Genomic DNA, 11,764 nt, shown 5'->3' with positions numbered 1-11,764 from the left:
AGGAGGAGGAGGAGGAGGAGGAGGAGGAGGGATGATCTCTGCAGGAAGTGGGAGGGACAGATAGGAACTGAGTTCACTGTTACATTGCCTGTGTAGCTGCCTGGAATGCAGCCAAATGTGCACTCAGGGCTGGGAACCAGGGATGCTGCCGGTCCTTCCTGCTGGGCTGGGCTAGGGGGACTGGAGATGCTGCCAGCCCTGCCTATTGGGATGGGTGGAAGGCACTGGGTGTAGGGATTCTCAAGGTCTCTGGACTGTTCTGGAATGTCAGTGGAGCCATGAAGAAAACAAGGCCATGGGGAACCTGCATGGGAAGTGCTTTTTTGGCCTGGATGGAGGAAAGAGGCCAGGGAAGACACTGACAGAGACCGTGTTGGCCACCTCCTGGGGGCTCCGAGCCAGGGATGCCACTTGCAAAAGGCTTGTTGTGTGCAGCCAGGGCTATCAGGGAGCAAACTACAGCAGCGTTGCACAGGGTGGGGGTTCTGCCCAGTACTGCCCACTCTGCTGAGCGGCTGGGCTCAGGGGATGGGGGCAGGCTCCTGTGTTCCCCTCAGGAAGCACCCCACAGCCAGAAGCAAAAGTGGGTGCTGAGCAGGTAGCGTCTCCAAATGGCCACCCCAGTTTCCCCTGCACCCACACAAGTACTTCAAACAAGTTCATCAGTTGGCCTTCCTGATGCTCTTCCCTGCCTATTACTTTGCCAACATGCCTCATTGGGTCCGACAGGATACAGGTAGGGAGCCAATTTTAGAGCAGTGAAGAAGCCTTGGAAGAAGAGATGGGCATCTTGGATCTTTCTTGTAGACATTGCTGAGCTTGCTTGGAGGCATACGCCCACAGAGAATTGAATGCCAAAGCTGAAAATGGTTTGGTAATGGATGAGCCTATACCCAGAGGTGGGGTACTGTTTTCTTGAGGACCACTTAGACCTCCTTGTTCCCCAATGCAAAGACTATTTTAGTTGAGAGCTGGAGTCACCAAAGTGCACTAAGTTGCTCCCATCCTGCAACAGTGGATTCTTGCTGCCAAGGAAATAGTAAGTGAGCACTGGAAGTGACAGACAGGGTCCATCATTTTAAGATGGTGCTTGTAGCATACTTTCTGTAGGCTTTCTGTTTCTGAGCTGTGGGAAAGAGATTTTAATTCCCCACTAGATGCACCATAGAGAAGTTCTGCTGCTGGGCTTGCGGGTGCAATGTATGAACCTCATCCATGATCAGGAGTATTTGGACTATGCTGAGTGCATACAACTGAATGAAAAATAAGTAAAGAATATGAGTCATAGCAGATGGAGCTATACTCTACTCATTGGCATCCAGTGACAGGATGAAAGGCAATGGGAACAAAGTAAAATACAAGAAATTCTGATTACATGTAAGAAAAACATTCTAAATTTAGAGGTGGTCAAAAAATGGAACAGGTTTCCTAGAGATGCTGTGGTGTCTCCATCATTGGAGATGTTCAGAACTGAACTGGGCAAGACCTTCAGCACACTGCTGTAGTTGACCTGCTTTGAGTGAGTGAGTTGGACTAGAGATCTTAAGAGCTTCCTTCCAACTTCAGTAATTCTCCGTTTAAATGCAAGTAAGCATTGCAGTCCCACACATCTCTTGATGACTCAGACACCTTTGCAGCTGCCAGCAGGATTCATGGGACTTCTACTTCCTCTCCTGACAGATTCCTGCTTGGCCATCACAGGCTGTTTGGGTGCCTTATCAGAAGTGAAAAACACACAAATGCTTAGCCTTAGAGCTTGGTACATGCCAGTTATCTTTTGTATGCATTAAACAGTAAACAATTGTTTTATTCTTTTGAACAACATATTTTTGCTAGCAGACTCTCAACACTGGCTAAATATACCTGAAAAAAGTGACCCAAGAGGAGGACCATGACAAGATCCTAAGATTATTGCTGGGCCAGATATTGGTAGAATAAGCTGATAAGGTGTATATAAGGTAATATAACAACTCAAAGCTGTGACCCACCTGGGAGGAGCATGTAAGGTTCTATTCCACTTGTTGGAGTTTCTGGCAGCTGCCACCACAGAGTGACAGTCTGTAATGTCTCCACACATCAGCTCTGACACATCAGCTTCCCCATGAAGTCCCATGAGTTAGGGTCAGTTTAAAACCCTTAGCTGGGACCAGGTGATCAACAATATCTGTACTGCTAAACGTGGCAGCTTATAAACCTGCAATCATGCTTGTCTCTAATATTTGTCCCTACAAGGCAACACACAAAGCTCAGAGGAAATGAATCACAACAGAGGTTTCTTCTTTCCCATTGTGGTACTTTTTGTGCTTAGGTAAATCAATCAAACAATACATTTTGCTCTTGGAAACTACACATTACTTACTCTTGGAAGACTAAATGATGTGTCTTGGTTTCTGGAGTTTGTTCAAAGAGAAACTTTGTGTGCTGTATGAAAATATGAGGCAGAAGAATGATGGGAAATCTGGCCAAGATACCCTGATTTACCTGGTAAAATGGCACATACAGTCGTCACTTACAGACTTAGAGCATTCATTGACCATGAACGAGACTGATTCCAGTTTCCTTCTCCCTCTGAGAAAGCAAGGACTGTTTTCTTCCCTCCTCCTGAATGAATACTCTAATGTCCTTGAATCGCTTATCTGCAATTACTTGTATAAGCCTCTCAGTCACTTTGCCAAAAGCTATTATTCATGGCATAAAGAACAAGTAGCAGAGAGATGCAAAATATAAATGACAGTATGGCCTGGGTAGCAAGATAATTGTCTAAGACACATTGCAGTCTCTGCTACAGTGACTTTACTGTATTTTTCTTTTCTTTTTTCTTTTCTTTTCTTTTCTTTTCTTTTCTTTTCTTTTCTTTTCTTTTCTTCTCTTCTCTTCTCTTCTCTTCTCTTCTCTTCTCTTCTCTTCTCTTCTCTTTTCTCTTTTCTCCTTTCTCTTCTCTTTTCTCTTTTCTCTTTTCTTTTCTCTTTTCTTTTCTCTTTTCTTTTCTTTTCTGGAAACAAGTATGGGTTTTTCTTCTTCTCTTCCCTTTCCTCCCCTGTCAAATAATGAGACGCTCATCTCCCAAGCACCAAGTGGTAAGATGAGGGGAAATGACCTCAAGTTGTGCCAGGGAAGGTTTACATTGGATATTAGGAGAAACTTAACTACTTCAAGGGTTGTGCATCATTGGAATAGGCTGCCCAGGGAAGTGGTTGAGTCACCATCCCTGAAGGTCTTCAAGAAACATGTAGATATAAAACAGTAGCATGGTTTAGTGGTGGACTTTAGTACTAAGTTAAAGGTTGGACTAGATGATCTTAGAGGTCTTTTCCAACCTGAATGATTCTATGATCTATTAAAAGATGTTGGGAGCATGTGGGAAGTGGAGAATTTTTGTTTATCTATGAAATAATGAATATTTCTTCTATAAAGCAAGGCATAAAATTCAAAAAAATAGAAAGAGAGAAAAATCTTCATCTCTAGCATCTGATACAAGGTGATGTATTATGAACACTGAATTAGGAAGTTTCATATACACTCATACTGGACAGAAGAAACAAAAACTTTCCAAGTACACTTTGAGATACATCCAATTTCCTAGTGTTTCAAGTTGTCAGGACATTTAAAAACAGTAAAGCATAAAAGAAACAGGCAGTACAAATATGCAGAGGAGAAGAAAGATTCCTTTCAAGCAGCATAAGTTTATATCTTCCTCAGCTCAGCTATAATTTTGACTAGTGCTCCTTTCACTTCTTTGTTCCTCAGGCTGTAAATCAAGGGGTTTAATGTAGGAATTATGGCTGTGTAAAAGAGAGCTATGATTTTCTTAGTGTCTTGTGAATTACTGGACTTGGGCCGTAAGTAAATCAAGGTCCCACTACCATAATATAGTGTTACAACAATAAGGTGTGAAAAACAGGTGGAGAAAGTCTTGCATCTTCCCTCTGCAGAGGAAATCTTCAGAATGCTGGCAATGATGCAGGCATAGGATACCAGGATGAGACAAAATGGTGTAAAGATGACCAGCACTGTGGCTGTAATTATCTGCTCCTCATAGAAGGAGGTGTCAGTGCAGGAGAGCATAATGAGTGGGGGAATATCACAGAAGAAGTAGTTAATCTTGTTGGGCCCACAAAATGGCAATGTGAACACCCAAACTGTCTGCACCACAGACACAACAGTACCACTAGCACATGACAGCAGGACTAGGGAAAAACAAGCTCTGCTGTTCATGATGATTGCATATCTAAGGGGGTTGCATATGGCCACATAGCGGTCATAGGCCATGGCTGCCAACAGGTAGCATTCGGTAGCTCCTAAGAAAATCACAAAGTAGAGTTGTGTGGCACAGCCCACGTAGGAAATTCTCCTCTCCTCTGACAGGAAGTTTACTAACATCTTGGGAACAACAATAGATGCAGTAGAAACATCCAGGAAGGATAAGACCCGTAGGAAGAAGTACATGGGCATGTGGAGGTTGGGATGCACTGTGGCAATGAAGAAGAGAAGATTTCCAGTGATGGTGAAGGTGTAAATCAAGCAGAATGTGAAGAACAGCAAGTTCTGCAGTTCTGGGTGGTTGGACAATCCAGAGAGGACAAATTCTGTCAGAAGAGTATGGTTTCCTAGTTCTGGTCTTTCTGTTGGCTTCATCTGGGAGGAATCAAATGGACTGGGTGTCAGAGGAGTAGTCACTGCAATGAGATCAGAGCATTTCAGCCAGTTATTGAAGCAAGGAGCCTCTTGGGAATCCCTGGGGAGGCATTGGATTGAGGGTTACCACTCTGGAGATGGCTTTGCTGAACAAAGAAGGCAATTGCTGTGTGTGCTTTAAGAGTGTAACACTGGTGCTCACTAAGTTTCATAGTGTGGGAGAGTGACCAAAACATACAACTATTAGCAGTTGGTATTTAAGGGTTTGCTCCATTGTGGGTGTAGGGTTAATTGCCAAGAACATGTGTTCCCCCAAATGTCAGGTTAGTGGTCCCAAATGGTTCCATAGGAGTTCCCTGCACTAAAGACAAAGCCCAGCTGACAACGAAAACACTGACAAACCAAAGAAAGAAAGAAAGAAAAAAATAATAATAATAATTAAAAAAAAGGCCAAACCACGTAGCCTTTGTCTATAGTCTGTTAATGAAAGAAGGGATAATAAGAGGGAAAGATACCCATAGAGAACACCAATAAGGCATAAAGAGTGAAGTTCAGTGCTGTCTGCCTCATTAGTCACATTGATTCATTATCCTGACGAGTGCCTCTATGTGTGTGTTGCAGATGGAGCACTATGCAGCACTGTGCCAACTGTTGCAGCTTCATGTTTTGTTACTGCCCAGAAGGGTAAACTGAGAGAAAGAGAGAGAAGAAATTAGACTGCCACAGCAGAACAAATGGTCATTAATTCTGCATTCTCCAGGCTCAAGTTCTGTTACCTAGGGGGGAACCCAACACTGGACTACACTAGTGAATCTCAAGGCACAAAATGTTCTTTGGTGGCAGAAGTGTATCCTTATATGGGGAGAGTGGTGCAGAAGTACATTTTCCACAATACATATAGGGACCTGGTCAAGAGACCACAACAAAAGAGAAGAATGCATTATCAAAACAAGAGCAATGCTCACAACCCTGTCATGATTCAGCCACCATTTGTAAACCCTTAATCCAGTTTCTCTGTCTGCTGTATCTTACCCTTTTGCTGCCCTTTTGTCTGTGGGTTTTCTAACATGAACAAGGAAGTCAAAGTTGTGGAAGTGGGAGCCACAGATGATTTTAATTTATATATAAAATAAGGGAACTCTTAACTTCTTCAGGCATTTTAAAATCTAATGTATTTGAAGGGAATCTTTGTGGTTTTCATTGCTTCTATTGGTATAGAAATGAAAGAATAGGACGTTACTGAAGTTCCAGTTTTGAGAGAGATCTTGATATAGCCTACTCATAATAGAGAAGAACATTAAAAGTTACCCTTAGACTGTAAGGGCACATATTTACAATACTTTTCTTAACTTTTGAGGTCCAAGTAGCTGAAGTAGAATCTACCTAAGCTCTTTGATCATTTACAAAGTTTTAACCTATTGCCTTGGTACAAAGTTTTAACCTATTGCCTTGGTTTAGCTTTTAATTAAAGTTAATTAAACTCATAGCAGTCATTGCTTTACTGATAGGTTTTATTACCTAATGAAAAACACCTGTGAAGAACAACTCTTACTTTGTGTACTGCTTTTTTAGTAACTATGAGGATTTACAAGTTTTGATCTTAGTACTTCCTTGGATTTGCTTTGTATAATAATAATAGGCATTTTGAAGTAAGTGTCTTACCTTCAGCAGTTCTGCCATCCAGTGTCTCCAAAACAGGTTAAGTGATTTTCACTAGAAGAATTTCCTTTTTTTTTTTCTTACATTACAGGCAGTGCTGGACCGATGATGCCTACAGCCAGCTTACATTGTAGTGTCCCTTCACAAAGCTTACATTTTTGTTTGTTTGGTTTGGTTTGGTTTGGTTTGTTTCTTGGCCAAGAGAACATTTGAACTACCTCTGAGTCATCATTTACTCCGAGTTTAAGTAGACTCTCTTGAAATCCCTACTTCCCTTTTGGGTGGGATCTATTTCAGATGACTTTGGAACTGTAGAAGTTGGTTGATCTGAACTTGAGGCTCCCTCTGTAGACAATGGGAGGGAGCAAGCTAATTCCATACTCCTAATAGTAGATTAAATGCTATTTTGAGTGGCAAACTTCTCTTACTTGTCTGTAAGGGGGGATCAGAGTGACTTCTTCAGACAAGCATATCATGTTTTACATGTTTAATGCTATGAATTGTGCATCCTGAAACAGTTGATGATCATTATTAATCAAGAGGGTGTGAAAAATAGCTGAAAACATCAAAAGATGTGTGATTCAAGTGATAGAACTATGGGAGAGTAAACTTTGTTTTAGCCCTACCTTAACCACTGATCTAGTCTGCTGTCTTTGTCTGTTTGGACAGGATGCTTTTAGGGGCAGTAGCTGAGATTTCATTCATTTCTAGCTAATTATTTTGAATCTTCAGTCTTACCTACTTTTTAACTTTGAATCCTTCCCTTCCCTTCCCTTCCCTTCCCTTCCCTTCCCTTCCCTTCCCTTCCCTTCCCTTCCCTTCCCTTCCCTTCCCTTCCCTTCCCTTCCCTTCCCTTCCCTTCCCTTCCCTTCCCTTCCCTTCCCTTCCCTTCCCTTCCCTTCCCTTCCCTCCCCTTCCCTTCCCTTCCCTTCCCCTCCCCTCCCCTCCCTCCCCTTCCCTTCCCTTCCCTTCCCTTCCCTTCCCTTCCCTTCCCTTCCCTTCCCTTCCCTTCCCTTCCCTTCCCTTCCCTTCCCTTCCCTTCCCTTCCCTTCCCTTCCCTTCCCTTCCCTTCCCTTCCCTTCCCTTCCCTTCCCTTCCCTTCCCTTCCCTTCCCTTCCCTTCCCTTCCCTTCCCTTCCCTTCCCTTCCCTTCCCTTCCCTTCCCTTCCCTTCCCTTCCCCTCCCCTCCCCTCCCTCCCCTTCCCTTCCCTTCCCTTCCCTTCCCTTCCCTTCCCTTCCCTTCCCTTCCCTTCCCTTCCCTTCCCTTCCCTTCCCTTCCCTTCCCTTCCCTTCCCTTCCCTTCCCTTCCCTTCCCTTCCCTTCCCTTCCCTTCCCTTCCCTTCCCTTCCCTTCCCTTCCCTTCCCTTCCCTTCCCTTCCCTTCCCTTCCCCTCCCTTCCCCTCCCCTCCCCTCCCCTCCCCTCCCCTCCCCTCTCCTCCCTTCCCTTCCCTTCCCTTCCCTTCCCTTCCCTTCCCTTCCCTTCCCTTCCCTTCCCTTCCCTTCCCTTCCCTTCCCTTCCCTTCCCTTCCCTTCCCTTCCCTTCCCTTCCCTTCCCTTCCCTTCCCTTCCCTTCCCTTCTGTCACATTTATACGGTGTTATGTTCCACATGAAAGTTCAAATCACTGGCAGAAATAATCATGATGACTGAAGATGCCAAACTGATCAATATATTACTTCAGCCCGTTAGCAAAATAATGAGGAGAGAAAAACCATGAGAGCACCTAGAAGAATACAGCAACAGGAATTTCTGTATGATTCTATTTGACACACTTCAATGCCCTCTATCATGGGCACAATCTTCATTTCCAGTTTTAGATGGACTTACTGTGTTTAGAAAGATGAATCTCTGGAATTAACTTCTGTACATTGTGTACAGTATTAACTTCAGTAGGACTCATATACCTGTGATTACGCATTTAGTGTCATTTGGATGTCCTAGGATTGAGACACAAGTACAGGACAAATAGATATGTCTAAAAACTAAGGGAAAACAGCACCTTTCTAGAGCTGCAGCTGGAGACTGAAGGGGGATACCCTAGAGAATCTAAAATGAAATTCAATGGGTGTGTTTAGGAAAAAAAAAGACAGTCAATAAGTACATTAATCCAAACACCTGTGATGCTAATGTCAATATATGGACTAATCATCATGCCCCTTTCAACATCCAATGAAGAAGAACAGTCTCTTCAATTACAACATTCATCTCTAAGACAGTGTGATGGGGCAGATCACCTTCTAGGGCTGTGAGAGGTGCTGACTTCTACCACTGAGCTACGATTATATAATCTTCAGGGCACACCCAGGCACATGATAACTGTTCCCCTAGCAAGCAGTGTTCCAAAAAGGTGGTGCTGCAGCTAAACAAGTCAGTTCAAAACAGCCCTGGCACACTTCTAGTTTATCCTAGATACCTGCTTATCTTATCTCTAAGTATGGAAGTATAGGGCCAATGTTTGTGATCACACAGTTTTGCCTCTGAATCTATTAGCTACAGTACTTGTCTCAGTCTTTCTCTGATATTCCGCAACTGCACAGTCTGTTCTCACTTCCTCTTTGTTCCTTAACTATTTTCAGGTCCTGAGATATGAGCGTTCCACCAAGTTATGCTTCCTATATCCATGTCTCTAGGCTTTCACAAAATATCCATTCACCGCCTATGCTTTTTCCACAATTGCTGTCTAGCAAATCTAGCTGTCTGTTCCTGCTCTAGTCAGGTCTCTTGAAATCATGAAAAGTAATGGCTTTAAAGTAGAAGAGGGTAGGTTTAGATTAGATATAAGGAAAAAATTCTTTACTCTGAGAGTGGTGAGGCACTGGAACAGGTTGCCCAGAGAAGCTGTGGATGTTCCCATCCATGGAAGTATTCAAGGCCAGGTTGGATGGGGCTTTGAGCAACCTGATCTTGTGGGAGGTTTCCTGGTCCACAGTCGGGGGGTTAGAACTAGATGATCTTTAAGGTCCCTTCCAACCCAAACCATTCTATGATTCTATGATTCTATGATTCCATGATTCTATGATTCTATGATTCTATGACTGTGCAGTACATTTCTGTATTCAGCAGAGAAAGATAAGCACATTCAAATGTCTCTTCATCCTATACTAAGTCAAAAATCTAAGTGATTTCTCACATTTAGTGAGAAATTGTTCTCAAAAGGTATTTCAATTAACGGAAGTGAAAGTCTAGATAGTTTAGTCTAGTATAAATTTAGATCAATTTCGAATTTCTAGAAGTAGATGAGAAAAATATTCACTCTAAGGGTAGTAAACAATGAGTTTATTTCTTGCTTTAATCTGAAAGCAGTATTCATCTTGCTTCACTTTTGATATCCAGAAGTTTATATATTATAGTTACTGACTCATTTTACAGCCTGTGGACGAAGTATTCAGTTTGACCATGAGAGTTTTCAGATGTCTAGACATTTAGATCCGTATCATATGATGTCTAAGGCATCTGCACAGGGCTAGCACATACAGTGCAATACGTAGGGCATATTCAAGCCCTTCTGAAATGGGAACTTATAGCTAGACAGGATTTGCAAAATCTTGCTATGCACCTAAACATAGACAGTCTAGTCACTTCCCATATATATACTACCTAACTGCTCTTTCCAGCAATCAGATACACCTTACCTACTTCTTTGTGCTACGCTGTGGTTGCCTGTTTCTAAGTTAATGATCTAGAAACTCACTTAATAATCAAAGGAGAGAAAGATGTGTCCAAGAACAATTTCTCCTGAAGTATAAAACAAAAAAAATTGCATGAATATTTAGTTAAAACTGGTGTTCTTATCCATTGCCATTCTCCCTCCAAAAGGGCCTAATTCTCTACCCTGAATCTTAACATAAACTAGGATTAGTAACTCCAATTTAATAATTCTAAATTTTCATGTCTAGCAACGGCAGCCATTAAGACTGAAGAGCAGAATCCACTACCCAGAAAATTTAAAATAATTACTTTAACAAGTGTTAGTTAATAGAGGCCAAGAATTGTCCCTGGCCTGTTGAAATATGGAATTATATTATTTTCCTTACTGTGAATTTTGTCCAGTTCAGTTAGCCTTGGTTTTTAATCAGTAGTACTCACAATTTATGTGGTGCGATTTTCTTGAAACACAGAGGAGTCAAATAATAGTTGAGGAAAAAAATATTGCCTTTAATCTCTTCTTGTTAGGTGTTTTTATTAAAAAGAGCCACGATTGCCCACAGTCTGGTATAATATCAATGTGAAAACAATATTGTAGCAGTTTCTGAACCAAAACACAATGAAAATAAACTAGTTTACCTGAAAATGGCTTTTTTTTCATACAGTAGAGTAAATGGATGTAGTAAATTCTCCACTGATTACATCTTCATAGCTTTTACTTGTTCCACCTGTTTAAGATTTGCCGTTTTCCATCCATTTGCCCTTGTCCATCTGACAAACTTTTCTTCATAATAGTCTCCATTTAGTAAATATTTTCTTTCTTTAAAGTAGCAAGAAATTTTAATCATAGAATTATAGAACAGCTTGGATTGGAAGGCACCTTAAAAGCATCTAGTTCTAACCCCCCCCTGCCATGGGCAGGGATGCCACACACTAGATCAGGTTCCAAAGTGCCTCATCCGACCTGGTCTTGAACACCTCCACAACCCCTCTGGACAACCTGTTCCAGTGCCTCACCACCCTCTGAGTGAAGAATTTCCTGCTAACTTCTAATCTAAATCTCCCCTCTTTCAGTTTAAAACCATTCCCCATTGTCCTGTCATTATAAGAGGAGGCTTAGGGGAGACCTCAGTGCTCTCTACAACTACTTGAAAGGAAGTTGTGGGGAGCTGGGGGTCAGCCTCTTCTCGCAGATAACTAGTGATAGAACAAGAGGGAATGGCCTCAAGTTGCACCAGGGGATGTTTAGGTTGGAAATTAGGAGACATTTCTTCTCAGAAAGAGCAGTCAGGCATTGGAACGGGTTGCCCAGGGAGGTGGTGGAGTCACCGCCCCGGGGGTGTTTAAGGAAAGGTTGGATGTGGTACATAATGGGTGATATTGGTGGTAGGGGGATGGTTGGACCAGATGATCTTGGTGGTCTTTTCCAACCTTAATCATTCTATGATTATCTGAGCAAAAAGTTGCTCTCCATCCTTTTTATAAGCCCCCTTTAAGTATTGAAAAGCTGCAATAAGTTCACCCCGGAGCTTTCTCTTCTGTAGGCTGAACAGCCCCAGCTCTTTGTTGCCCTCCTCTGTATCTGTTTTGACAAATCAACATCCTTCTTGTTCTGGGGGGCCCAGACCTGGATACAGTACTCCAAGTGGGGACTCACAAGGGCAGAATAGAGGGGGACAATCACCTCCCCTGACCTGCTGGCCACTCCTCTGCAGGATGCAGCCCAGGATGCAGTTGGCTTTCTGGGCTGCAAGCACACACTGCTGGCTCATGGGAAGCTTTTCATCCACCAGAACCCCCAAGTCGTTCTCTGAAGGGCTGCTCTCA

At 42.7% G+C, this 11,764-nt stretch overlaps 1 protein-coding gene across 1 annotated transcript; it reads right to left on the bottom strand.

Moving 5' to 3' along the window:
* Window positions 1-3,684: 3,684 nt before the first annotated feature.
* On the bottom strand, window positions 3,685-4,635 carry LOC118258861 (olfactory receptor 10A7-like). The gene has a single exon (XM_035567964.1). The coding sequence runs from the start codon at window positions 4,633-4,635 to the stop codon at window positions 3,685-3,687; it is 951 nt and encodes a 316-aa protein (XP_035423857.1).
* Window positions 4,636-11,764: the final 7,129 nt, after the last annotated feature.

This window comes from Cygnus atratus, chromosome 25 (genome assembly GCF_013377495.2).
Source record: "Cygnus atratus isolate AKBS03 ecotype Queensland, Australia chromosome 25, CAtr_DNAZoo_HiC_assembly, whole genome shotgun sequence".
Classification (NCBI taxonomy): Eukaryota; Metazoa; Chordata; class Aves; order Anseriformes; family Anatidae; genus Cygnus; species Cygnus atratus.
The sequence above is the reverse complement of the archived record's forward strand: the minus strand, read 5'-3'. Positions and strand labels throughout refer to the sequence as shown.